Here is a 24,692-nt window from a genome sequence, read left to right as displayed (position 1 = left end):
ATTATTAGTTTCCCTTGCTTTGCAGGGCAAAAATGAGAAACAATTTGCTTGCTGGGCTTGACAAAACCCCCCAAAGTCCAGTATAGCCAACTTATAGATACTAGCCAAGTATCATTTGCAGAAAGACTCGTCAACCAACCGTCATATGTTCTTAGAACCACTGAGATATGACTGCCCAAATGAAACTCGCCAGGCTGTTAGAAACACAGCAGGTCTTTAGTTCACACACTACTCGCTTGTTGAAAAGGGGCTCAGGGCTGCACCTTTAGCTATGAAATAAAAGTTTCGTCCTCCTGCTTCCACCATCACCACTGATTGTGCTCAGTAGAATGTCTGAAGGGGTGAGGCTGCCTGTGCAATTTGCAACCCTGACTGATCAAGGTTCCAAGTTGCACTGGGAGCCTCCACTCACAGGAAAGAGGTTCCTGTTGCAGAGATCACGCTGGTCAGGATGGTGAGGGCAGAATTAGCAGCTTGACTTGGATGAGATGGTCCCAAGCTCCCTCTCAACCGGCTTGTAACAAGTGGACAGTGCTTTTGATAAGGCCAAATTGCAATCATGTCCACTGTAACTAAACAACCGAAAAAGGAAAAAACAAAGACAAATGTATATTCTGGATGGAAGAGTTTAGTTTATCTTTGAAACAGGCACAGCTCCTAGATGCAAAAACATGCCTAACACGGCTACCACGGTAGCAGAATCTGGCATTGCACCACCTTTTTAATCAGTGTTTTTCTTAATATTGCGTTCCGTGAAATAGGGTCCTCTTGTCGACAAAGCATCTCTTTTCCAGGTGATTGGGTTATCTTGCTAACCCGTAATTAGTCAAATGAAGTCCTAGGCCAATGTCTGTTTTTTCCAAACACAAACTACGTATTCCCAAAGTCACTGGTGACAACGGAGGGCAACTTTGAAAGTAACTTGCTAGAAGCAGAGAGGTACGTTGTTAGGGAGAGGCGGCAGACGATAGGCTAGGGCAACACCAATCAAGTGTGCTCTATGTGTACTGATAAATCAACATGCACTTCTGTAATTAGTAATCAAACGCCAGCTTCCGCGGAGTCATAAATTCCTTCACTATTTCATCGGTGATCTGCTTTCGCCTTTGCTGGTGAGCAGCGATCAAGGGCTGCAGCGTTTCAATCAACGCCTTCTTGAGTTCTCCTGTCAGCAGTGCTCCACTTGTATAGGCCTGCCAAGAGAATGCCAGGGTCATATCTGGTAACATCTGGGGAAAGAACCCTCCTGCAATTCTCCTGGAAGGAACAGCTGCTGGCAAGCAAAGCAATCTGTTTGTCTTAATTAGATACATCATTCCCTCTGACGTATCTCTCGAGCTGCCATAGAAAGGGAAATTTTTAGGCACAGAGGATCCTGGTTTAAGGCCTAGAGGTTTGAGCTGATGACTCAGTGAGGACTTTATTATTACTCCTAAGGGCACTTACTGAGGAACACTTTGCAGAGATTAGCTGCCTCTTACTCTAAGCCACTGCGTTGCGTTCGGAGCATAGAGGAAGAAGGATGGGGTTGCATTCAATGTAGCACAAAGGTGAATACTGTGTCAGTGTGAGGATTTCTTTGTGCGTGATGGAAAGTTCTCCTCTCCGCCCCCCATGCATGTCCCAAATCTCTTCCAGGTTTCTCCCCAACCCTCTGGAGCAGATTTGGTGATGGTGTGCATGGAGGGAGAGAGGGGTATCCATTTGCACTAGGGCTAATTCTTGCACTAGTACAAAACGTTGCATACATTTGTGGACTTTCCTACCCTTTTAATGCAGGCGTGAAGGATGGGTTCTGATGCCTCAACAACCCGCCATGATGAAAAGTCTGCAATTTTCCCCCAGGGTGATTTGTATACTGATTGTGCATTCTTCTTTCATGGGAAATTTACAGAGCATAGAAGGAAGCGTCAACTCGCTGCCGACACAGCTAAATGGAGGCCCTAAAAATGTTTCAACTGCATGCACAAACAGGATCAAATAAGAGCAGAACATAATTGGGTCTTCCTGATGCTCAGCCTTTGCCTGGCAACTGCAGCGAGTGCAGTCTGCCATCAAAGCTGGGTGAAGATGTGAAGTCTAGCCTGGGTATGACTAACACGGGCTCTCTCCCACTGTGTGGGAATAATAGACATTCTTTGAGACAGTTGATAGCTACTGCCTCTGCTACCATCGTTTTCAGAGTACTTATGTGGCTTCCATTCTTTCAACCAAGCTACACACACAACGAAGCCTGCACCCAGAACTTGCCAGTCAATTTGGACCCAGGAGAGGAAGATATAAAGGAGTGCCAGGAAGGGGGAATAAAATCTGTTGAGCTGCTATTGCAAAATCGTGATTGCCTATGTGCTTTTATCTGGGTAGTGAGGCATCTCACTGGGGGAGGGGGGGAGAGAGATAAGAATTACCTGCTTGATTTGTTCTAATTTGTCATCATCTTCCAGGAAGAAGGTGAGGTACATGTAGGACACATCCACATCACAGTTACCCCCATATTTCCGGTGCTCTTCCACTGTGTCTTTGCCACCAGAGAAGGCATGTTTATTGATCTGGAACAGAGATCCAAGGACTTCAGCAGGCTAGCTCTGGTCTAAAATCTGAGCTACTTTTAACTATATATAAAGAAATTCTGCAAATCCAGTCAGAAGGGATTGTCATGGAGCAACTCCAAGAATCATAATGCTTGAAAAGTCCAGAGGTCATCAAGTCTATGTAGAGGTTGTCAACATTCAGCTCACTCAACTAATCCAGGACATAGTATACCACCATGGCCTAGTTTATTATACCATGGCTGTTATGTGTTACTCCTGCTCAGAAGCTTAAGCATGGCTTGCTTAGCGCCAACAAATCTTGATGTGAAATCTTTTTTGCTTTACAAACCTTGATGTGTTTTAACTATGATTTAACTGTGATCTCAGTACCCTTCCTTTACTATGGTTTATTTAACCACCCTACCCTAGATGCTCACCAAACTACAAAGGACAAGCAGCTGGAAAATAAGCTAAACATTCGAGAAACAAGCCATGGTTTTTTTGATCATCTGTGGGACAACTTATGGTTAAGTGGCAGGCCAGAATGACTAAAAGTTTGTGTGTGTGTGTGTGTGTGTGTGTGTGTGCGCGCGCGCACACACACACACACGGGTTTATAGAATTGTTTTTAGGGGGCTTTTATTTTGAGATTAATTTTTTCAATTTGTTGAATATAAACTTTTTGCAGGGTGTAATGAAGGCTGGGGAATAAATTAATACAATACAGTAAAATGAGTAAGCATATGGCGTTATGCCAAAGGGTATGTGTATGCGCGCGCGTGCACGCACACACACACACACACACACACACACACACACACGAACCTCATAAGAACTGGGACTTTGCATAAGAGATTCATGCAACACACTGGATTCTCATGTCACAAAATAAGGGACGCCCCACCTAATGCCAAAGCAAAACTCCTACCTCTATCTATTATTAAACAACTGAATGATAAAAAAATTATTTGTCATGAGATGACAATCTGAAACTGACTGGCAAGTTCGCTCTTAAATTCTCTGGGAGGATATATCTGGCATTTGGGCAACAGCATGTGAAGTAACCTGAAGGTATTTCAGAAAAAAGCCAAGAAATCATGTTTTGTCCTGTTAAACCTTTGTTTTGTCTTGTTAAACCTTTGTTTTGTGCTTAATTCTTTATCCACGTACCACACTGCCACACACCCAGTGCACTTCCCTGGCAAAGAGTCATGCCGGATCGCCTTCAGGGGTCTGCAGACTTCATGTTGGAACACACTAAATGAACCATGTTTCAAGAGGAGAGTTGACTCGTCCATTCAGAGCCAGGCGGTCTGAGATTACAAACCACAGCAGCTTCAACACAGATTGATGCATTAAGCTTGGCTTGCCTAGCAACAGCCACCTTGTAGCAAGTGATTTCTGGTGCCTAGGACAAAACGAGTTCTGGTAGCTTGATTTACATCACAAGATGTCAATCTTTTAAAACCATGTGTATTTTTTAAAAAAATAGTGACACCACCAGGTGAACATTGACGTCAGCCCCAGACCTGTGCCAGATGAGCAAACAGGATGTTTAGTACATTAAATATTACATCTAGTTTAGCTGAGAGTGCAAGGAGCTCACTGTGTGTGTGATCCAGCCAGCTTCAGAATATTGCTTAGCTTCAGATATTTGTTAGAATATTTGTTTTGTTACAAACTGTGCAAGGAAACAAAGAAATTTGGTAAGCGGTTTGTAAAAGTAAGATGGTGCACTGGAACCCAGGTGTGATTAAAAATAATTGTATACACTGCCGACTTTTGTTTTCTTACCTTTGTTTTTATTTGCTTGGGTGTGTCAGTGAGAAAAATAGAGGAGTTGGGGTCACTAGAGCTCATTTTTGTTTGTGCACCTTGCAAGGCTGGAAAGAAGACAGAATGCAGCAACGCTGGCTTGGAAAAGCCGAGCCGAGGGGCCACGTCTCTCGTCATTCTGAAGTAGGGATCCTGGAAAACAACAAGCAGGAACAGGCTTGGGTGCGAAGCGGAAAACCAATGATTCACAGTTGTTTGCTGTGTGAGTTCAAGTGATGCAAAATACTACATAGCAAAGAGAAAGCCTCTTTCAGGATCTAAGGCACAATAGATAAGCTGAACCTGGCGAAGCTCTGAATTGATGATTTGCTGTTGGGAACAGAGAACAACGTCTTGTTATTTGTTAAATCGTAAGAGGAGCCCCCTGGATAAGGCCAATGGCTCATCTAGTCCAGCCTCCTGTTTTCACAGTGGCTGAACGGTTTGCCTGTGGGAAACCAGCAAGCAGGGTTTGAACACAAGAACATTCTCCCCTCCAATGGTTTCCACCAATTGATATAATAAATAACAACAACAATTTATTATTTATACCCTGCCCATCTGGCTGGGTTATCCCAGCCACTCTGGGTGGCTTCCAACAGAATATTAAAATACAATACAGTGGTACCTCAGGTTAAGTACTTAATTCGTTCCGGAGGTCCGTACTTAACCTGAAACTGTTCTTAACCTGAAGCACCACTTTAGCTAATGGGGCCTCCCGCTGCTGCCACACCACCGGAGCACGATTTCTGTTCTCATCCTGAAGCAAAGTTCTTAACCCAAGGTACTATTTCTGGGTTAGCGGAGTCTGTAACCTGAAGCGTATGTAATCCGAGGTACCACTGTAGTCTATTAAATATTAAAAGCTTCCCTAAACAGGGCTGCCTTCAGATGTCTTCTAAAAGTCTGGTAGTTTTCTCTCTCTTTGACATCTGGTGGGAGGGCGTTCCACAGGGCGGGTGCCACTACTGAGAAGGCCCTCTGCCTGGTTCCTTGTAACTTGGCTTCTTGCAGCGAGGGAACCACCAGAAGGCCCTCAAAGCTGGACCTCAGTGTCTGGGCAGAATGATGGGGGTGGAGACGTTCCTTCAAGTATACTGGACCGAGGCTGTTTAGGGCTTTAAAGGTCAGCACCAACACTTTGAATTGTGCTCAGAAGCATTGCTGTGTCCAACAGAGGCAGCAGAACACAGCCATCATGGCTACTAGCCATCAGTAACCCTATTCTCCATGAATTTGTATAATCTTCTTTTGAAGCCATCCCAATTGGTGGTCCTCATGACTGCCTGTGGGAGCAACTGTCACAGTTTAACTATGTGTTGTGTGAAGAAGTGCTTTTTTAAAGCATTACTGAACCTTGCAAGAGGAAAGGGAAGCATTCGTTCCATGGACTTCTTTAAGTTATCTTACGATCCAAAGCTATATAATTATAGGATGCAATTAAGAGATACGCAGAACTCATCGAGCTCCGGTATTTATACAGCTTTTTGGCCAGAGGCAATAGATTTAATGGAAGTGTTTTAAAAGATTTTAAGAAGAAGCGTTTCCTACCTGGTCAATTGCGCATGGGATCAGACACGGAATGTTGCTCTTGTTGTTGAAGATCTGTGGAAATGATGAGCTGAAGGATGGAGCTGCTTGAATAGCAGGAAAACTGATTTTCCCTGGAAGGGAACAAATCACACACATTTGTGAGTTTGCTTTCAGCAGCAAGCTAATGGCTTTAGACTTCATTTTGTGAGGCAACTGACAAAAGTGCACCTAGGACTGGAGTGCTAGCACCAGCTATTCCACAATTTAACAAGGACAAAATTCTTTCCAGTATGTTTACTGATGGAATTTTAATCTTGTGCTTCCTTCAAGGGGTTCAGGGTGATTGACAAGGTTTTCCACCCTCCATTTTATCACAACAACCTTGGTTAGGCTGAGAGTGAGCCTGATTCTTTGATATAGTTGCTGAACAACTCCCACTGGATTTTTGCTTCTATTCATGAATTGCTAGAATCCTATCGGGAACTCACCTATACAGTCACTGTCTGTAAAACCGAAGATTCCTTTCACTTGGTTGAATGTCACATGCTTTTGGATTTTAACAATGTTCCTATAGAATCCTGGGCTCATCCTGAGAAAGAAGGGGAGTCAAAACTAAACATTTAGACAAGGAACATAAAGCCTTCTGGAGAATATTCACAGGCCAGCACCACAATCTATTCTACTTTTCTTTTTTTTTAACATACTTTATGCAGAACTACAGATACAAATTATTTATACTTAAAGAACATTTACAAAGGAATATTTTTATTATTCCCCCTCCGAAAAGGTGTTGACAAAGATCACTATGACACTAAGATAGTACAGTCGTATCTTGCAAGTCGAACAGAATCCATTCCAGAAGTCCGTTCAACTTCCAAATCGTTTGAAAACCAAAGCACGGCTTCTGATTGGTAGCAAGAAGCTCCTGCAGCCAATCGAAAGTTGCGGAAGCCCCGCTAGACTTTCGGCTTCCAAAAATAGTTCGCAAACCAGAACAGTCACTTCCGGGTTTGCGGCGTTCGGGAGCTAAAACGTTCAGGAACTAAGCTGTTCGAAAACCAAGGTACAACTATAGTAAGTTATCTTTGCTCCGATTCAGTACTTTCTCAGCAGTCTTTTGTTTTCCCTCCAAGTAAAAATAATGCATAATTACTGCAATTGTCTTGGGATGCCCCTTTCAGACCAGGCTATTTGTAGGCTTGTCACTGTAAACCAAGTAACGAACAGAACATAATTAAAAGATTTAATTATAAACACAGCAATGGTCACCCTATGGAGGGCCATAGGCTAACTGCTCCCGGTTAAGATGTTTGTATGTAAGAAAGTATACCATGTTTCTCTGACCAAAAACGTATGGAAAAATATTCTAGGTCACTTTGAATTGCTGCCTAAAAGGGACCAACTTTTGCAGTCAATGTGCTTCCAAGCCAAGAGAGAGACAACACATGCAGTACACGTAAAGCTTATTTGTGCAACGCCATCTGCTTCTATGATAGGAACCCAGGGAGCTGCCTGAGGATGATGGAGATGACTGGCCCGTCTTGCTTAGCCTTGTCTCTGGCAGTAGCTCTACAGTAGGGGTCGGCAAGCTTTTTCAGCAGGGGGCCGGTCCACTGTCCCTCAGACCTTGTGGGGGGCCGGATTATATTTTGGGGGGGGGGGGAAATGATGCAAGAGCATCACGAGCCCCAGTGGCTGCTTACCTGGCGGCGGCGGGACGATGAGCGGCATGAAAAACGGCTCCGGAAAGGGGCTGCTTAAAATGGTGGCCGCTCAAGTGCTACTGCTGCTGTCACCAACAAAGCCCAGCCCCCTTCCTCCTCTAGGCAGGGCGGGGAGAAGCCAGGAGGAGGGAGGGAGGAGGTGCCGCCGCCGCGTGAGGGAGGGAGGGAAAGAATGTGTGTGCTGGTGATCCATTCGATGATTCCTGGACTGTCTGCGGGCCAGATCCAAAAGGCAATTGCGCCTGATCCGGCCCGTGGACCTTAGTTTGCCTACCCATGTTCTATGGGATTTCAGGCAGCAGTCTTCCCCTGCCCTACCTGGAAACGCTGGGGATTTAGTGCTGCTTTACCACTGACCTATGGCCGTTCCCATATCTCAGGTGCTGTTTTACAGTGGGCGTCTGTAAATAAAGAATTTTTCGTTTTCAGTCCCTCTCCCTGGCTACAATTAAGATGAAACCAAGAAAAGGCAGTGACTGCGGTGATTATGCTCTCCAACCAGACTAGTGTACTTAAAACAGAAAAGGAAAAAAAAAAGGAGTGGAGCCAGATTGACTCAAAAGTTTTACATTTTACAGTCCTCAGGTCTGCAATCCCTGGAATATTAAAACTCTACGGAAAACTACAGGCAGCTTCCTTGCTGGCCCGCCAAACAATCAAGCGCAACTCAACTTTTGATGAATTCCTATTTCCTCTGAAGCTGAAATGACCTCGAGGGATTGCAGAAGCACTGCGCCCCCTACTGGCACTTAATATGATAACCATATGCATGACCTAACACTCTGGGATTCTTTCTTAAGGCTCGAGGGCGTGATAAAGACACACTGGGTTAACTGGTGTAATGGAACCCAAAGAAAAATGCATTTACTTATTGAAATTTTTAAAACCGCTTAATCAAATCTCCCTCTACTACTACTACTACATCTGAAGGCAGCCCTGTTTAGGGAAGCTTTTAATGTTTGATGTATTACAGTATTTTAATATTTTTTGGGGAGCCGCCCAGAGTGGCTGGGGAAGCCCAGCCAGATGGGTGGGGTATAAATAATAAATTTATTATTACTGTTGTTGTTGTTGTTATTATTATTATTATTACATAATAATAATTAGTAAAAACACAAATAAAATCAGTAAGATGTTTAAAATGAATGTAGGCGGTTTAATTATGTTTCTGGGAAGGCTTGCTGAAATAGGTTTTCGGTAGGTGCGTATGAGAATATACCAAGGTCTACATGCAGGGAGTTCCCAAGCACAGGTGCTGCCACGTCGAGACAGACTCCTTGCAAATTGAACATTATACGTCATTTCTAAAAGTGCAAGTTCCGCAGATAGAAGTGATCAAATAGGCATTGCTATTTCCTTCTTTAGTAGGAGCATTACTTTTCAGTAATATTCCGTTTCTTCTTACTGAACAAAGCTTATTTAACATCTGAAGGCAGCCCTGTATAGGGAAGTTTTTAAATGTTTAATGCTTTATTATGCTTTCATATATGCTAGAAGCCGCCCAGAGTGTCTGGGGCAACCCAGTCAGATGGGTGGGGTACAGTTATTATTATTATTTATGATGATGATGATGATGATGTGTCATGCCTTGCCATGTACTGCATCTTGTTATCTTGGGCAAAATGGTTCATCTCCCCCTGCCACCCCAGGTAAATTTGATAGAAAGTTTGAGATCACAGAAAACAACAGAAGACTTTTGATCATGCAAAGTTTCAAAGAATACTTAGAAATGTACCCCAAATATTCCAGATCAGAAAAGATGAAGGTTTTATTTATGTCAAATCCGCAGGCTATAATGTCCTTGATGTTTTCTATAGCACACTGATAAGCCTTCTCAAGTGTCATATCCTTCCACAGGTACTTCTCATCATCAGTTATCTGTATGACTAGGGGAACATTAAATACTTCCTGTAACCACCTGGTTAAAAAAAATGAAACAGATTTAGCTTTAGGGTGGGTTCTAGTTAAATCATTAGCCAACATGGTAATCTTTATACAATAGTGCAATCTGGGTTGAAATTAAATTTATTCACAGATTCCTTTGACAGAGTTTACAGAATCGGTTTCTCAGCTGCAAAGACTCTCCTAAATTGATTTATTTTAAAGATGTGGTTATGCACACTATGGGTATGCATTGTCCACAATATTTGATTTGGACCTCAATTTGGCACTTTGGAAAACAACCAGCCTCAATCTGAAGTGCTTCAGAAGAGATCAAATCCATGCTGGGGAAAAGAGGCTTTTCTTCTATTCCCTGTTGGAAAAAAGCTATAATTTCCCCCCATTTGACAGAAGTGGATGAAATTTGCAGGCAGAGTAGCTCCTCCGGACTGGATCAAGCCTGCCAAATTATCTGGATACTAAATGCTGCAATTATGTCATGTAATCACAGAAATGGGTAAAGTGCATTTCCTTTCACTGCTACTTTGACGAAATCTTGGTTGTGCAAACAGCAAGAAAAATATTTTAAATCTGCATTCATACTTCGATAAATCGAAAGAATTCAAAGAAACATGCAGTTAGTTCCACAAGCAGGAGGGGACTTCAGAGTGGTGCTTTCTAGCAAACTGCTTGGGAAACAAAGAGATTTCAAAAGCAGATCATGATATGGCATGAGGGACAGGTATATCTGTTCATTTTACTTCAACCATTTGTACGCTGCTTAATCACAGTGGTGTATGGGAGACCCAATACAATAAGACTAACAATGTGTTGATGCTGTAAAATTAATAAGTGTCCTAGAATTAAAAATGTCTTTAGTAAGTGCTAAAAGTTCCACAGGATGAGTTTCACAAAACTGGGATCACAATACTAAGCTCCTTGTGGTACAAGCTACATATCTGAGTCATGGGGGACCACTAACAGAGACTCCCCCAACAACTTTATTGATCAAGTGGTGAAATAAGGGATCAGGCAGTCCCTGAGGTATCCTAGATCCAAGTTTTTAAGGGTGTTGTAAATGAATAAAAATAACTTTGAACCTGGCAGCCAGTGCAAGTATTTGAACACCTAGAGTTACGTGCTGGCCATAATCTGTCCCTCCATCAATAGCCTAGCCACAGCATTTTGCACCAGACTAGGCCCAACAGTAGCCCCACATAAAAGGCACTGTAATGACGGAGTCCTGCACAAAATAAAATAAAAAAATCCATTGAGCTACTGCAAGCCACTTGTATGAGCCCATCTTTGATGTCAGTCAGTTTTTTTTTATCCGTGTAAAGTTTTGCTGGCCACTGAATCGTATCAAATATTAATGTGGTTACGTTATTTGTCCCATTATGTGTTTTCTGTTATTTTCTTGTACCAGCAGGAGAATCCAGTTTCTGTTCTGTGTATATTAAAAAAGTCTTCAAACTCCCTCTTTTCCTCTCAACTTACAATCAAAAAGCAGAAGCAGAATTCCCTGGGCAGCCCTTTGTTCTTTCGGCTGCTGCAGAGTGGAACTGCAGAATCATTTACATTTCTCTGTGTTGTTACCTTGGTTCTTCTGCTCATCCACATTTGTACATTTATTACGGTGACGTCTGTCACCTAATTCAAGCTGCTTATCTTTGTGGCAGATAAGACAGAGAACAATGTTACAGACAAGTGTGGGGAGATGGATCTGGCCAGGAGGTCAGATTTTTAACCTCCCTACCCCTGGAAGGGCAAGTCTGACAGGTGGGTGCACCCACCTGCCAATTACCTGACATAACAATGGTATCAAACGTTTCCCCATGTGGTTTGCGTGCCTTGATGATCAACTGGTTGTCAGTGCTTGCAAAGTACTGTGCAAAGGGCTTTGCAGGCGCTACGGATCAGCGGTGCCTGCCAATACCCTTTTGCTCAACCACATCTTTCCCAGCCCCACACCTGACATCATATATGGCATCGGTTGTAGGGCAGGTGGGTGTGGCTTGGCCAAAACAGCCTCAGGGACCACGGGCCAGACGTTATCCAATGCTGTTGTAGAGAATGATCTCTCCTAGCTGAGCAGAGGTAACTTGTTTCCCATGTCCACAGAAGCCACAGCCATGAACTCAAATAATAGGATAATGAAATCTGCCCAAAGTCGCCCAGTGTCCTAAAGGGGTGTGCTGTTTGGGGGAGGGCACAGATGTGGTCCTCCAGGCATTGTTGGAGTGCATCTCACGTAATCCCTGGCCATTGGCCATGCTGCATAGGGCAAGTGGGGGCTGGAGCGAAGAAAACAGAGGTGTCAAAGTTGAGAATCAGAGAGAAAGGAAGGGATTCACATTTGGCAGCTGTTTCATTGCCCAGCCTATTCATGAGTTACAGTAGCAATTGCAGCCCTATTTCTGCTTACAAAAGGTGCCTCTGCTGGATTGTGTGTTTTTTTTCTTTTTTGCAAGCTCCCCCTGAATGCCACCCCCGTGCCTCATTCCATGGTCTTCAAGACGACCCCCCCCCCCCCAATCACCAGGTTCATTTGAATAGGCAAAAGGGGAAAGAACTCATCCATAAATTTCCTTCCATTCATGGATTTGAGCCCCAATTCTCTGAATCACAGGTTCTGACTGTCTAGCGCTGTGTACGTTGTCTTAAACGAGTAGCAAATATATAACATGAAATGTTATATACTTTCAGAGTTACTTACTTTGTGAAAGTAAATGGGATAAGGTGACCAACATGCATTGCCTCCGCTGAGGGACCTCGGCCGGTGTATAGGTAGAATGGCTTCTTATTTTCATAGGCATCAAGAATTTGGTTCATATCTCTGGAGAAAAGTAAAGATACAGAGTTTGACTTTTTTAAAGCAGAGCTTGAAAAAATGAAAAAAGCACGAGAAGTGCCAAAGAAGGCAACATGTCCTTTTTGTGACTGCAATTTGTGTTTTAAGGAAGATATTATAATTTAAATAGTGCAACTGGGGCTTGCATGCAGTGGAAATACACCCCAGCTATGCAATTTAAAGAATTATGCAAGACTCCTTTACCAAGGATCTAGGAATCTTGGTTGACCACAAACTTGACATGAGCCAACAGTGTGATGCGGCAGCTAAAAAAGCCAATGCAATTCTGGGCTGCATCAATAGGAGTATAGCATCTAGATCAAGGGAAGTAATAGTGCCACTGTATTCTGCTCTGGTCAGACCTCACCTGGAGTACTGTGTCCAGTTCTGGGCACCACAGTTCAAGAAGGACACTGACAAACTGGACCGTGTCCAGAGGAGGGCAACCAAAATGGTCAAAGGCCTGGAAACGATGCCTTATGAGGAACGGCTAAGGGAGCTGGGCATGTTTAGCCTGGAGAAGAGGAGGTTAAGGGGTGATATGATAGCCATGTTCAAATATATAAAAGGATGTCACATAGAGGAGGGAGAAAGGTTGTTTTCTGCTGCTCCAGAGAAGCGGACACGGAGCAATGGATCCAAACTACAAGAAAGAAGATTCCACCTAAACATTAGGAAGAACTTCCTGACAGTAAGAGCTGTTCGACAGTGGAATTTGCTGCCAAGGAGTGTGGTGGAGTCTCCTTCTTTGGAGGTCTTTAAGCAGAGGCTTGACAACCATATGTCAGGAGTGCTCTGATGGTGTTTCCTGCTTGGCAGGGGGTTGGACTCGATGGCCCTTGTGGTCTCTTCCAACTCTATGATTCTATGATTCATTCACCCCACAAGAAAGTTGGCTTTTGCTTTCTCTGGCAGAGAGGTATGTGAAATACATCTGTACAAAGTCTGAAAGAGGCTGACAAACCAGCAATTAAACCTACTTACCTGTGAGAAAAGAAGATTCCTCTGCGTAGGAAGTGGTGTGGTTTATGCCCAGTAACTCTTTCTATCCGGTTGATGAGGTCTTTATCAATTTTGCTGCTGCCAAATCGAACTGAAAACAACCAAAATGGGCAATAGATATTATTATTATTATTATTATTAATTAGTTGCTTGTTGCACAAAAAGGTCTTCAAGTGACTTAGAGCATATTCACATAGTACAGTATAGGTAAAAATACAATATAAAATTATAGACACATTCAGTGGTGATATGCTGCTATTTAACTCACCATTGAATTAGCAATACAGCATAGCAACATGATCCCACTACTCCAAATAAAAACAAGGGAATTGTTAAATATTTTGGCTTACCATTACCCTTAAATGTCTACAAAAATGTACAAAACTATATCTACACTCTTCTTTAAATCAGACTCCCTTTTCAAACTGAGCTACTTCATTCTCAGTAAGCCATCAGAGTTATAGTGCAACCTTTAGAAAGTTTATTCAGAGGTAAGTCCCATCAGATTCAATGGTTCATATTCCCTAGTGTGCTTTTGACTGCTGCCCTAGAAGCACAAATCACCCTCTGAAATTTCTCATTATGTCATTCCTTCCTTAAGATAGACTTTTAAGGCAATGCTGAACATAAGACCAGATAGATCAAGTCTGGGGAATATCTAGTTCAGCCTTCTGCTTCCGACCGTGGCTTGTGAGAAACCTCCAGGAAACCCACAAGAAGGGTTTGAAGACAAATGGTGTTAGGCAAAACTGCCTCTCGAAAACTGGAAATGGAAAGGGCTGCTTAAGCACAATGAAAAACTTGGTTAATCTGAGTACTTCATGACAAAAATGCAGCAGACAGAGTATGGTATATTATAGATTTTTAAAATCTTTTAAAAATGGACAGAACACCACGTACCTATAAGTTTATCATAATCCACTCCCTTTGCATTGGATGTCTGTACTGTCCAAGGGTCTACAAAATCATTATCTTCTGTGTCTCCTGGACCATTACTGACTGGAGTGAAGTCTGTTGGAGGGGAACCTGGTTTATATTCCTCACCTGTTGCTGTTTTATAACTCAGTTTTAATGACAGTAACAACTTAACTGCTGTATCAATTTCATCCTGGGGTGAAAGAAGAAAACACACACAAGGCAGTGTTCAGGTTAATAAAATGCAGAAAGCTGTGGCCTTGCAGCTACGTTATACAGAATAGGAAATGTTCTATATGCATGAAGTCATATGTGTGTTTGTGTGTGTGTGTTTATACATACATACATACATACATACATATATATATGAATGAGAGAATGAATAACAGGTTGAAGACGAAAGTGGATGGGGCAGAGATGAAGCAGCTGGCTCTCCAAACTGCACGTAAACAAACCAAATGACCTGCTTGTCTAACCTTGAGCAACGTCACTCAAGGTCTCCATTTCACTTTTCCACTTGCAAAACTAATACAAATATTTACTTACCTTGTAGGGGCTCTGGAGGACTTGAAAGAGTTCTTAAATGTGCAGAGAAGCTAATATTTCCTTTACAGACTTACCCTAACCACCCCTATCTGCTGTGATCAAATCCCACCTGAAAACTCAACTTTTCCACTGTTTCCCATTGGCTTAGCCCTTTGTTCAACACTCAACTGCATTCTTACCCATGCCTCTAAGCTATCACTAATCTAAAATGCCCTGAAAGTACAACCAGGTAACTAATTAACCTATCAAATACATTACCAAAACATGGGCCACAAACAACAGGTTTTATTAAAAAACAAAACAAAAAACCAGGCATGTTTGTAGAAGGTGGGCTTATTAATGGACATTAGGCATGAGGAGTCAAATGAAACATCCTGATTCAGAGCTCTTACTGTTGGACATGTAGGGCTGGGGTGGAAACAGCATGGCATGACTGCTGCACTGTATTCCAATATATCTGGATAAGCACCTTAGAAAGTAAGATTCTGGACTAGAGAGACCCTTTGTCGGATTCAGAAGGCAATTTTAAGTGATTTTGGACTCAGACACAGGACACTCCCGCTGGCGAAAAGAGTAGGTGGGAAGAGAATATATTTTTGCCAAGCCCACCTTCCCCTTGCAGTCTGAAAAGTGTTCCAGAGGGTTGAAGGACCCCCTAGAACAGTATGGGGGTAATGCAGGAGGCAGAAGGGGGAAACTGAGGCAAAAAAACCTCTCCCCGTTTTCCTCCAGTAGGCATGCCCACTGGATCTCAATCCTTTCACCAACCAGAAGGAGCTCTTCTGCTTCTGGAAGGGACATTCTAGATCAATCCCTTATATATTAAAATTCCCAACCGAGGAACTTAGAAATTACTGTTTTTGTGAGATAGCTACCTTTTTTCAAAAAACAACAACACCCACCCCCTTTTAAAGGAGCTTGTAGATGTAGAAATTCAGTTTTATTAAAATGCTACACACACACACACACACACACACACACACACACGAATGAGAAAATTGCATAACTAGATTCTACTAAAATAAAATTCTAACTGGAAAACTAATATTGCTAAGAGTTCAGTTAATGAACTACAATTTTACCTTTGGTGCTTTCTCAGCTTTTAGCGATCTGACTTTTTCTCCTTGTGCAGTCACTTGTTCAAACAGTTCAAGTGGATTAAGAGAGCAAAAGTCACAATTTTGAAGGTCTGCCATTTTCAGGAGTGTGAAGGATCTTTTCTGTTTATAATTTAAAGTGCAACTTGCAGCTTCTTTTTATCCAGAAACTTCAAAACAGCCTGGAGGAGTCTAGAAGATAAAAGACCATGTATGCTTTAATCTTTGGTAGCTAGTTTTATAAATATTGCATAGGTCAAGCATTATTTTTATGTGCAAACACACAAAATAGGATTCAAGTTTTTCAAACACATGTATTTTTAAATCTAAGAATACTGTATATGAATACATCGATTTAATATTTAGCATCCACCTGGTAGGCCCAACAGAGCTTTATTACCGGAAAACAAACCTCATTCCAAAATCAAAGTCAGAGGCCTTCCTGAAGCAATTAGGCATGGCATTTACAGAGAAGCTTGCTCAAGCCAAGCCAGTTTACAAACATGTTTGTCATCAAGGGCAAAGGTCCCTTAGCCTTCCCCCCATCTTTTTGATCTGACACTACTCTGGGCATCATTTAGCACTTAAACAGCTCACTCCTATATGTGCATTATCATTCTGCTGCTCTTCACTGTAAGGTCCCAGAGTGGGCCACAACAATTTAAAGTACATTAAAAACAGTTTTAAAACTTAAAATTAATATATGTACTCACAAAAAGGGTGGGTTTTGAAAAGATACATCTCAGGTGTCAAAGGCCAGGGTAAAGAGGTGTGCTTTCAGCATTCGCTCAAAGCTGTTTAATAAAGTTGCCAGACCCTCCTAGGTGGGGAGGAAGTTTTGCAATTTAGGGGCTGCCATAGAGCAGGCATAGGCAACCTTCGGCCCTCCAGATGTTTTGGACTACAATTCCCATCATCCCTGACCACAGGTCCTGTTGGCTAGGGATCATGGGAGTTGTAGGCCAAAACATCTGGAGGGCCAAAGGTTGCCTATGCCTGCCATAGAGAATGAATGCCCTCTCCTTGGCCACCCCTTTGAGGTTCTGAGGGCAACAGAACCACCAAGAGAGACTCCTCTGCCATTCTTAGCACCAGAGAAGTTCTGTAGGGAAGGAGATGGTCTTTCAAATATTTCAAGCCTAAGTTGTTAGGGGCTTTAAACACTACTTTGCCCACCTTGCACTGGGCTCAAAAAACGAACTCGCAACAAATGCAGCTGTTTTAAAACAGCGCTTCATGTGATCTACATGGAACCCTAGTCAGTAATCTGGCTACTGTGTTTTGGACCAGTTGAGCTTTCCAAGTCAGCTTCAAGAGCAGCACCACGTAGAGGGCATTGCACTATTTCAACCTGGAAGTTACCAGAATACAGTGTTTGCATTATTTGCGTCCAACAGGTGCTGTAGCTGGGAAAAGGCATGCCTAGCCACCGAGGCCACCTGAGCCTCTAGTGACAGCACCCCCAAGGTGTGGACCTGCTCCTTCCAGGGGAGTGCAGTGCCATCCAGGAAGGTTGTCTCCCCACCTCCTGTACATGAAAACTGGGGACACATATCATCTCTGTCTTTTCAGAATTCAGCTTCAATTTCTTGACCCCTATCCAACACATCACTGTGTGCAAGCACCACTCTAACACTGCATCTGCCTCTCCAGATTCAGATGGAACAGAGAGGTAGAGTTGGGTGTCATCCAAATATTGATGACACTTCATTCCAATGGCAGCTCCCAAAGGCTTCCTATAGATGTTAAATAGCATGGGGAACAAGGTGGAACCCTGCAGGACCCCACAGAACAGCTCTCACGATGCTGAACAGTGGCTTCCCAAGCTACTTTCTGGAAACAGGTCTGGAGACAGAAGAGGAACTGTTGAACCACAGTGCCCCCCATCTCCATATCCTAGAGATGCTCCAGAAGGACACCATGATCAACAATATTAAAAGCTGCAAGGGATCAAGGAGAATGAGCAGGTTCATACTCCTCTATCTCTCTCCTGACAAATGTCTTCAACCAAGGTGGTCTCAGTGCCATGGTCAGGCATGAAGCCAGAATGGAACAGACTTGGAAGTTAAGTCCCACAATTTTCATGGGGCTTACTTCCAAAGTGCTGTTGTAGCCTTCAAAAGGAAGCCACAAGTCCCAGTGTGTAAGCATATCCTTTCACAGCCTTGAATTTTCAGCAATTTCTCCACAATTCTCCAGTTTCCTTAAATCCCAATACAGCAATATCCCTTTTCACTGCAATACTCCTCCATTTGCTTGATTGCATCTCAAATATCACTTCTGGAACAAGCACACCATACAATGCATCAAACTAAAGCCAATCACTGTTTTAACTTGCTGAGTAAACCGTTATTCCTGGAACTTGACTTGGGAAATGAGTATCTGCTTTAGATATATTAATTACATTTCTGCCTAGCTCTGTGGCTAGGTGTATCATTGTTGCTTTTCCCTCAATGCTTAAAAAACAGGGTTTCATAGTATGCTTTGAGAATTCTATTCCACTCATCTACATGCCATTATTACGATGCCAAATGCTTTGCCTTAGTCAATTACGCTTAAGCAAAAAATTACATGTAATAACTCTTCCATCTCCACATCTTCACTCAAAAAAATCTATTCCCATGGGATCTAATTTCAGTCTCAATTTTTCTTAGAAATTTTCTGCCAATCATTTTTAATGCATTTTACTTATTCAACAAATAAGTGAAATGGCAAACTTACTTACACAATGTCTGCTTTTGAAATGAGGAAAAGACAATTTTCAACCTTCAGTTTGTTTTCCAGATGAGCTCCCAAAAACTGATGCAAACTCTGGTAAGCTCTATGCATTTGTGTCAGCAGGTTGTTCCATTCCTGAAGTGCTCACACAAATGCAAACTTTAGACCCCAGAAGGCAGAAAGCCTATCAGTTAAGGAAGTATTAAAACCCCACAGGTGCTCACTTTCGCTGGCTCCTGCTTAAACAGGACAGTATCCCTGCCTTCTCTGTATAACACAAGGGAACACTGCATTTTAATTGCCCTTTTAAGGCTATAATACAGGGGTTGGCAAACTTTTTCAGGAGGGGGCCAATCCACTGTCCCTCAGATCTTGTGGGGGGCCGGACCCACCGCCGCCTGAAAGCACTTCCCCTCCCCAAAGGCCCCCTGCCTATGCCACTCACGCCTTGTCTTCGGCAGTGTTGGTGTCCTCTGTCTCGGCAGGGCACGGAGCCCATGCTGTTGGCCTGGGCGGTGGAGGCAGCTTCCATGCCGATGCCGCTTACTTCCGCTTGGCCACCTTAGTGGGCAGCCTCTGGACGCCACCGCTTCCTCCTGCTTGGCCGCCTCAGCAGGAAGGAAGGGGCGGCGCCCAGAGGCACCTGCGGCTTCTGATTGGCTGCAGGAGCTTCCTGCAGCCAATCAAAAGTCATGCCACATCAAATAAGTCAGTCTCCGTGCGGTGAGGCCTCTGTGCTGTGCCTGTTTAGCACAGGGACTTATTGAGCGGGTGGCAGGGTCCACAAGGTTCGCGGGCCGGATTAACGAGCCCGGTGGGCCGAATCCAGCCCGCAGGCCTTAGTTTGACGACCTCTGTTATAATATATAAGAAGATTTACATTAAAGTTCTTTGCTCACTCCATTACAAAATCAATAAATATTAACGTGTCAAAGTGTATGATTAACAGTGTATTGTTAAATCACTAGCATAAGCAAAAATGCCCCAATCTTTCAGAATGAAGCAAAAGAATACAGATTTTCAGGCAATGTACCCAGGAGCCCTGGAATTCCTTGGAAGCTTACCAGAGCCTCCTCAATCTGAAAATCAATAATGGTTGTCAAGCTTTTCTGCAAGACAGCTTCCCTCCCCGTTTCCACCACCTGCAATGTGCAATAAAGTGCATATTGGGAGTATTCTAGGGCATATTCTCAATTTGTGTGAGTCCATAAGCCCAGCTGTTATATGTGAACCCTAAGATAACTCCCCAAACCCTCTGCAAGACACAGAGGTTCCATGGCAAATATGCAAGTTGTGTACAATATTCCTTATCAGGGAGATAGTTGTTGAAAGGCCTCCCAGAAGGTAGGAAATGTGAAAACCAGAGCAGTAACACACTCATGCGGATGGTCAGCCACAGTGCCCCTTCAAATGTTTGTTTGGAGGGCAGGGGGAAGCTGAGAGGTGACTGGGAGGCAACTTCAATCACTAGCAATGTTCTGTCAGAAAATAGCAAGCAGTTCAGCCTTCTTCCAAGTGTCTAAGTATACAGTGGAAGCTCGGGTTGCGAACATGATTCGTGTGGGATGCACGTTCACAACCCGCAGTGTCTGCAATCCGCAGCAGCACATCTGTGCATGTGGGGTTGTGATTCGGCACATCTGCGCATGCGCAAAGCGCAATTTAGTGCTTCCGCGACCCCCAAAACCCGAAAGTAACCTGTTCCAGTACTTCCGGGTTTTAGCGGTCCGCAACCCGAAAAAATGCAACCTGAAGCGTCTGTAACCCAAGGTATGATTGCACACAGCTCTCAATTTGGGCTCTTATTGTACACTTTGTGTTTTATCTTATTGGTCTGCTAAATGACTGCATTTTGGCGGGAGGTCTCTGCCAAAAAATGAACATTTTATGTTACATTTTATTAATGCTTTAAATTATTATCTTGTGTTTTAATATTGCAGTTTACTCTGTGCCCTGTAAATGGTACCAGGAACATGTGCTGATGGGTAGCTATATAAATATAGCAATAAATAGTAATAACTTTTTTTTAAAAATAGCTTGTAGCACTGTCTGGTGAATAGTAAGAAAGGCTTGGAACTATTAGCACTCAGTACTTTAAGTGTTCAAAGCACTTATATTACGTTATCTCAGTAGATCAATATTAACATATTCTGTGGAAGAGGCAAACTTTGAACCCAAGATTTTGGGGTTGACAGCTTAGTCTGCAAAGGCAGCTCTTTTTGACAGACATGATTGCTAGGTGCATGTTATTAATTCCTTCAATAATCATGGAAAGTCTGTATGACATATACATGCCTTAAAAAGACCTGTGCATGGAATGCTGCAAACCCTAATTGGGACAATGCTGATGACTCTCTGCCTGCTCAACTCACAAGTTCAGAGTCAGCCTTGTAAGCAAAGCTATTTCTCAATTGGATTACCCCACTTTTTGGAATAGGGCCAGGAGAGACAACCGCCATGAGATGCCATGACAGACCAGTGATTCACTGGTTTCCTCTGAATTGCAGCAGCTTTCCAGGATCTCAGAAAGAAGTCTCTTTGCTGGCCTGGCTACAGGAGATGTGACCACTAGGGAGCATGGATAGAGACTGTAGCTCATTAATCCAGGGCATGCTATGTAGGCAGAAAGTCCCAGTTTCAATACTCCACATTACCTTTAAAAGAGGGATCAAATAGCAGCTGACAGGAAAGATCTTTGCCAAAGACCATGGGAAACTGCTGAGCTAGATGAACAAAAGTCTAACCTTGTGTAAGGAAGCTTCCTATGTTTTCCAAATCCACCTGCAACTCCTTCTGCCCCCTCTCCTGGGTGAACAGCTTTCTTAAATAAATAAAAAAGCCTTTCGTAAAAGATGTAAGGGGAGACCAAATCCAAACGTTGAATAATGGTTATGAATTGTGAAGCCTCTGGTATGAATTTTGCCTCTGCCAAGAACTCACCAGGTGACCTTAGGCAAGCCACTCTTATCTCTGTCTCAGTTCCCCCTCTGCTGTAGCAGAGGTATAATAATGATGACTTACCTTGAGGTTGGTATAAGGATGATAGTACATGTGAACTTCAAGGATGTAAAGTGTTTTTAAAACACTGGCAAGGACTATACAAATGCTAAGTATCATCATATTTTGGTTAAGGTGATCTAATAAACTAAGTGCCCGGTCTCAGGGTGGACAAAAAGGTCACATACAATGTTTGCCATTCGGCAAAGAAAGTGGTGATAGTGGAAGTGGAAGCAGAGCTCATGCCCCCTCAAGATAGTCCAGACACACCAGTCTTCTTTCCTTCAGAAAGGGACTCCAAACAAGAAATTCCCCCATGAGGAAATGCTACATTTGGGGCATGATAGAGGTATATAAGATTACACATGGTGCGGAGGAAGTGGATAGGGAGACTGATTGATTGGTTGATTTCTCTCTGTCTCTCATAATAGCAGAATCTGAGGCCACTCAGTGAATGTTGGAATATTCAGGACAATCAAAAATTATTTTTTTCATTAAAATTATATACTGCTTGATTGCAGAAAAAACCTTAAAGCAGCTTGTACAAGAAAAACAAGACAACAAAATTTTCACTAAAGACTTACAACCATAATTTAAAACACAGAGGAAGTTAAAACTACAATAGAATAGACCAAAACAAATTAAAACTCCTAAAAACTTTCTAAACATCTGAGTAAAGGTAAAGGTACCCCTGACCGTTAGGTCCAGTCGTGGACGACTCTGGGGTTGTGCGCTCATCTCGCTCTATAGGCTGAGGGAGCCGGCGTTTGTCTGCAGACAGCTTCTGGGTCATGTGGCCAGCAAGACTAAGCTGCTTCTGGCGAACCAGAGCAGCGCACGGAAACGGCATTTTACCTTCCCGCCGGAGCGGTACCTATTGCTAGGTTGGCAGGAGCTGGGACCGAGCAATGGGAGCTCACCCCGTCGTGGGGATTTGAACCGCCGACCTTCTGATCGGCAAGCCCAAGAGGCTCAGTGGTTTAGACCACAGTGCCACCTGCGTCCCAAACATTTGAGTAGGCTTGCCTAAATAAGAAACATCTTCAGCAGGCACCGAAAGTAATATAGTGAAGACACATGCCTGATATCAATAGGCAGGGAATTCAAAGATGTTGGTGCCGCCACACTAAACGACAGAGTTCTTACAGATGCAGTGCAGGTATTATGTGGCACCTGTAAAAGTGCCAATTCTGTCGATGGAAGTGGTTGAGTGGGCACATATAGGGTGAGGAGATCTCGTAGTCAGCTAAACAGATCCCAAGATGTTTATAGGCTTTATAGTACCTTTCCCACACAGGGAACACTGCTGAACTATGGCATTTGTTCCTACAAGATATAGCCGGTCCTACTTTTCTAGAAAAAAGAGACGCTGGAACTCACCACAAACGCTTCCCTTGTTCTCTTACAGCAGCAATGGTGCCCACCTGAGAGGTGCCAGAACTTAGTTCTGGTGAGTTCCAGCTGGGGGAAAAACCCCCTGTAATTAGCAATGACTGAGGACTGCCAAAGGGGATTGCCACAACAGCTAAACACTGAATATCTGTTGCTGGGAATCGGTGAGTGGGGCAGAGGGCGACTGTGTTTGCTTCTGTGGGTTTCTCACAGGTGTTGGGGTGGGGAGGGGATGAAGTAGAGGGATCCTTTTTCCACATGTGGTGGTCCTGTAATCAGGGAAATCTGGTAAGTAATTTACAATGAATTAAAAAATATATTCAAAAAAATCTTCCCCCAAAAGCTGGAGGCATTCTTTTTGGGAATGGTAACAACCGAAGTCCCTAAAAAAACAAAAGAATTTATTATTATACGCCAACACTGTGGCTAGAACCTTATTAGCACAAACCTTATTAGAACAAAGGTGGAGAACAAATATGGTACCCACTAAGGAAGAGTGGCAGTTTAAAATGCTTGAATATGCTGAATTGGCAGGTATAACGAATAGGATAAGAGAAAAGGATGATAAGAAGGATTGGAAAATGTTTATTGAATATTTTAGGATCCGGTATAAACAAGTAAATAACCTAGCAGGTCTTCAGTAAATCCCGCAGAATAGGAGCTAATACAAATCAACGGAGGAAGGAATTAGAAGATTAGAAATTTGGAATATGCGATTTAATAGGAAAAATAAAGAAACCAGGAAAAGGGTGGAAGTGAAGTCACCAGGTATTGAGCTGTAAGTCCAGATTGGTATGAAAGTTGTACTTAAAGTGGAGGGAAGGGACTGTGGGGTGTGCTGTTTTTCTTTTCTGTCTCTGTATTAAAAATGCAAATAAAAAAATTACAAAAGGAGACAAGGTGAGGCAACTGCCTCAGGCTGCAAGATCCAGTGGGGGAGCAGATCCAGATGTAGATCTCTCCCCCCCCCCCGCTTGCTCCTGATGTAGTTCTTCCCTCACCCCTTCTTCCCTGGTGGGGAGAGGTGTGTGTGTCGGCATTTTGGGGGGGGTCTGCCTTAGGCAGGGCCGGGTTTAGGTTTGATGAGGCCCTAGGTTGCAATTTAATATTTTAATGTTTCAATATTTTAATGTTGTATTTAAATCTTGTTTTTAAGTTGTATTCATTCACCTTGTTTTTATTATTGCTTGTTAGCCGGCCTGAGCCCGGCCTTAGCTGGGGAGGGCGGGGTATAAATAAAAATTATTATTATTAGGTTTGATGGGGCCTTTTATAAGTCCAGCTGTCGGACCTAACAGATATCTAAAGCCATTTGCACATAACAAATAGGAGCCTACACAACCATAGCTGTCAACTTTTCCCTTTTCTTGCGAGGAATCCTATTCGGAATTTCCCTTAAAAAAAGGGAAACGTTGACAGCTATGTACACAACACAAATCACTATTGCTGTATGTAGGTTTTGTTTTATTTTTTTAATCTTGTATTTTGGAAATGTACATCCAGGGTTTTTTTCCTTTAATTTTTTTTTGGGGGGGGCCCCCAAGAGAGTGGAGCCCTGAGCTATGCCTTGGACCGCCCCTGTCTTTTTTGGGGGGGGACTACATGAGAGGAGAATAATGGGCCAGTTGGGCGACGGGTCGGACCCTCACGGTCTTCTTCCCCCGCCCAAAGACCTCCCGCTCAAAGGGTG

At 43.2% G+C, this 24,692-nt stretch overlaps 1 protein-coding gene across 1 annotated transcript; it reads right to left on the bottom strand.

Annotated features, from left to right (window-relative positions):
• Positions 1 to 610: 610 nt before the first annotated feature.
• On the bottom strand, positions 611 to 23,116 carry WARS1 (tryptophanyl-tRNA synthetase 1). Its single transcript, XM_080986741.1, has 11 exons — positions 22,991 to 23,116; positions 15,881 to 16,087; positions 14,238 to 14,445; positions 13,320 to 13,428; positions 12,201 to 12,320; positions 9,339 to 9,521; positions 6,368 to 6,468; positions 5,898 to 6,010; positions 4,326 to 4,499; positions 2,409 to 2,549; positions 611 to 1,193 (listed from the first exon to the last, which is right to left on the bottom strand). Exons 2-11 carry the CDS (start codon positions 15,992 to 15,994, stop codon positions 1,035 to 1,037), a joined length of 1,422 nt encoding a protein of 473 aa, XP_080842867.1. The 5' UTR covers positions 15,995 to 16,087; positions 22,991 to 23,116; the 3' UTR covers positions 611 to 1,034.
• Positions 23,117 to 24,692: the final 1,576 nt, after the last annotated feature.

Source organism: Podarcis pityusensis (assembly GCF_964106645.2).
Source record: "Podarcis pityusensis genome assembly, chromosome: 1".
Lineage (NCBI taxonomy): Eukaryota > Metazoa > Chordata > Lepidosauria > Squamata > Lacertidae > Podarcis > Podarcis pityusensis.
The sequence above is the reverse complement of the archived record's forward strand: the minus strand, read 5'-3'. Positions and strand labels throughout refer to the sequence as shown.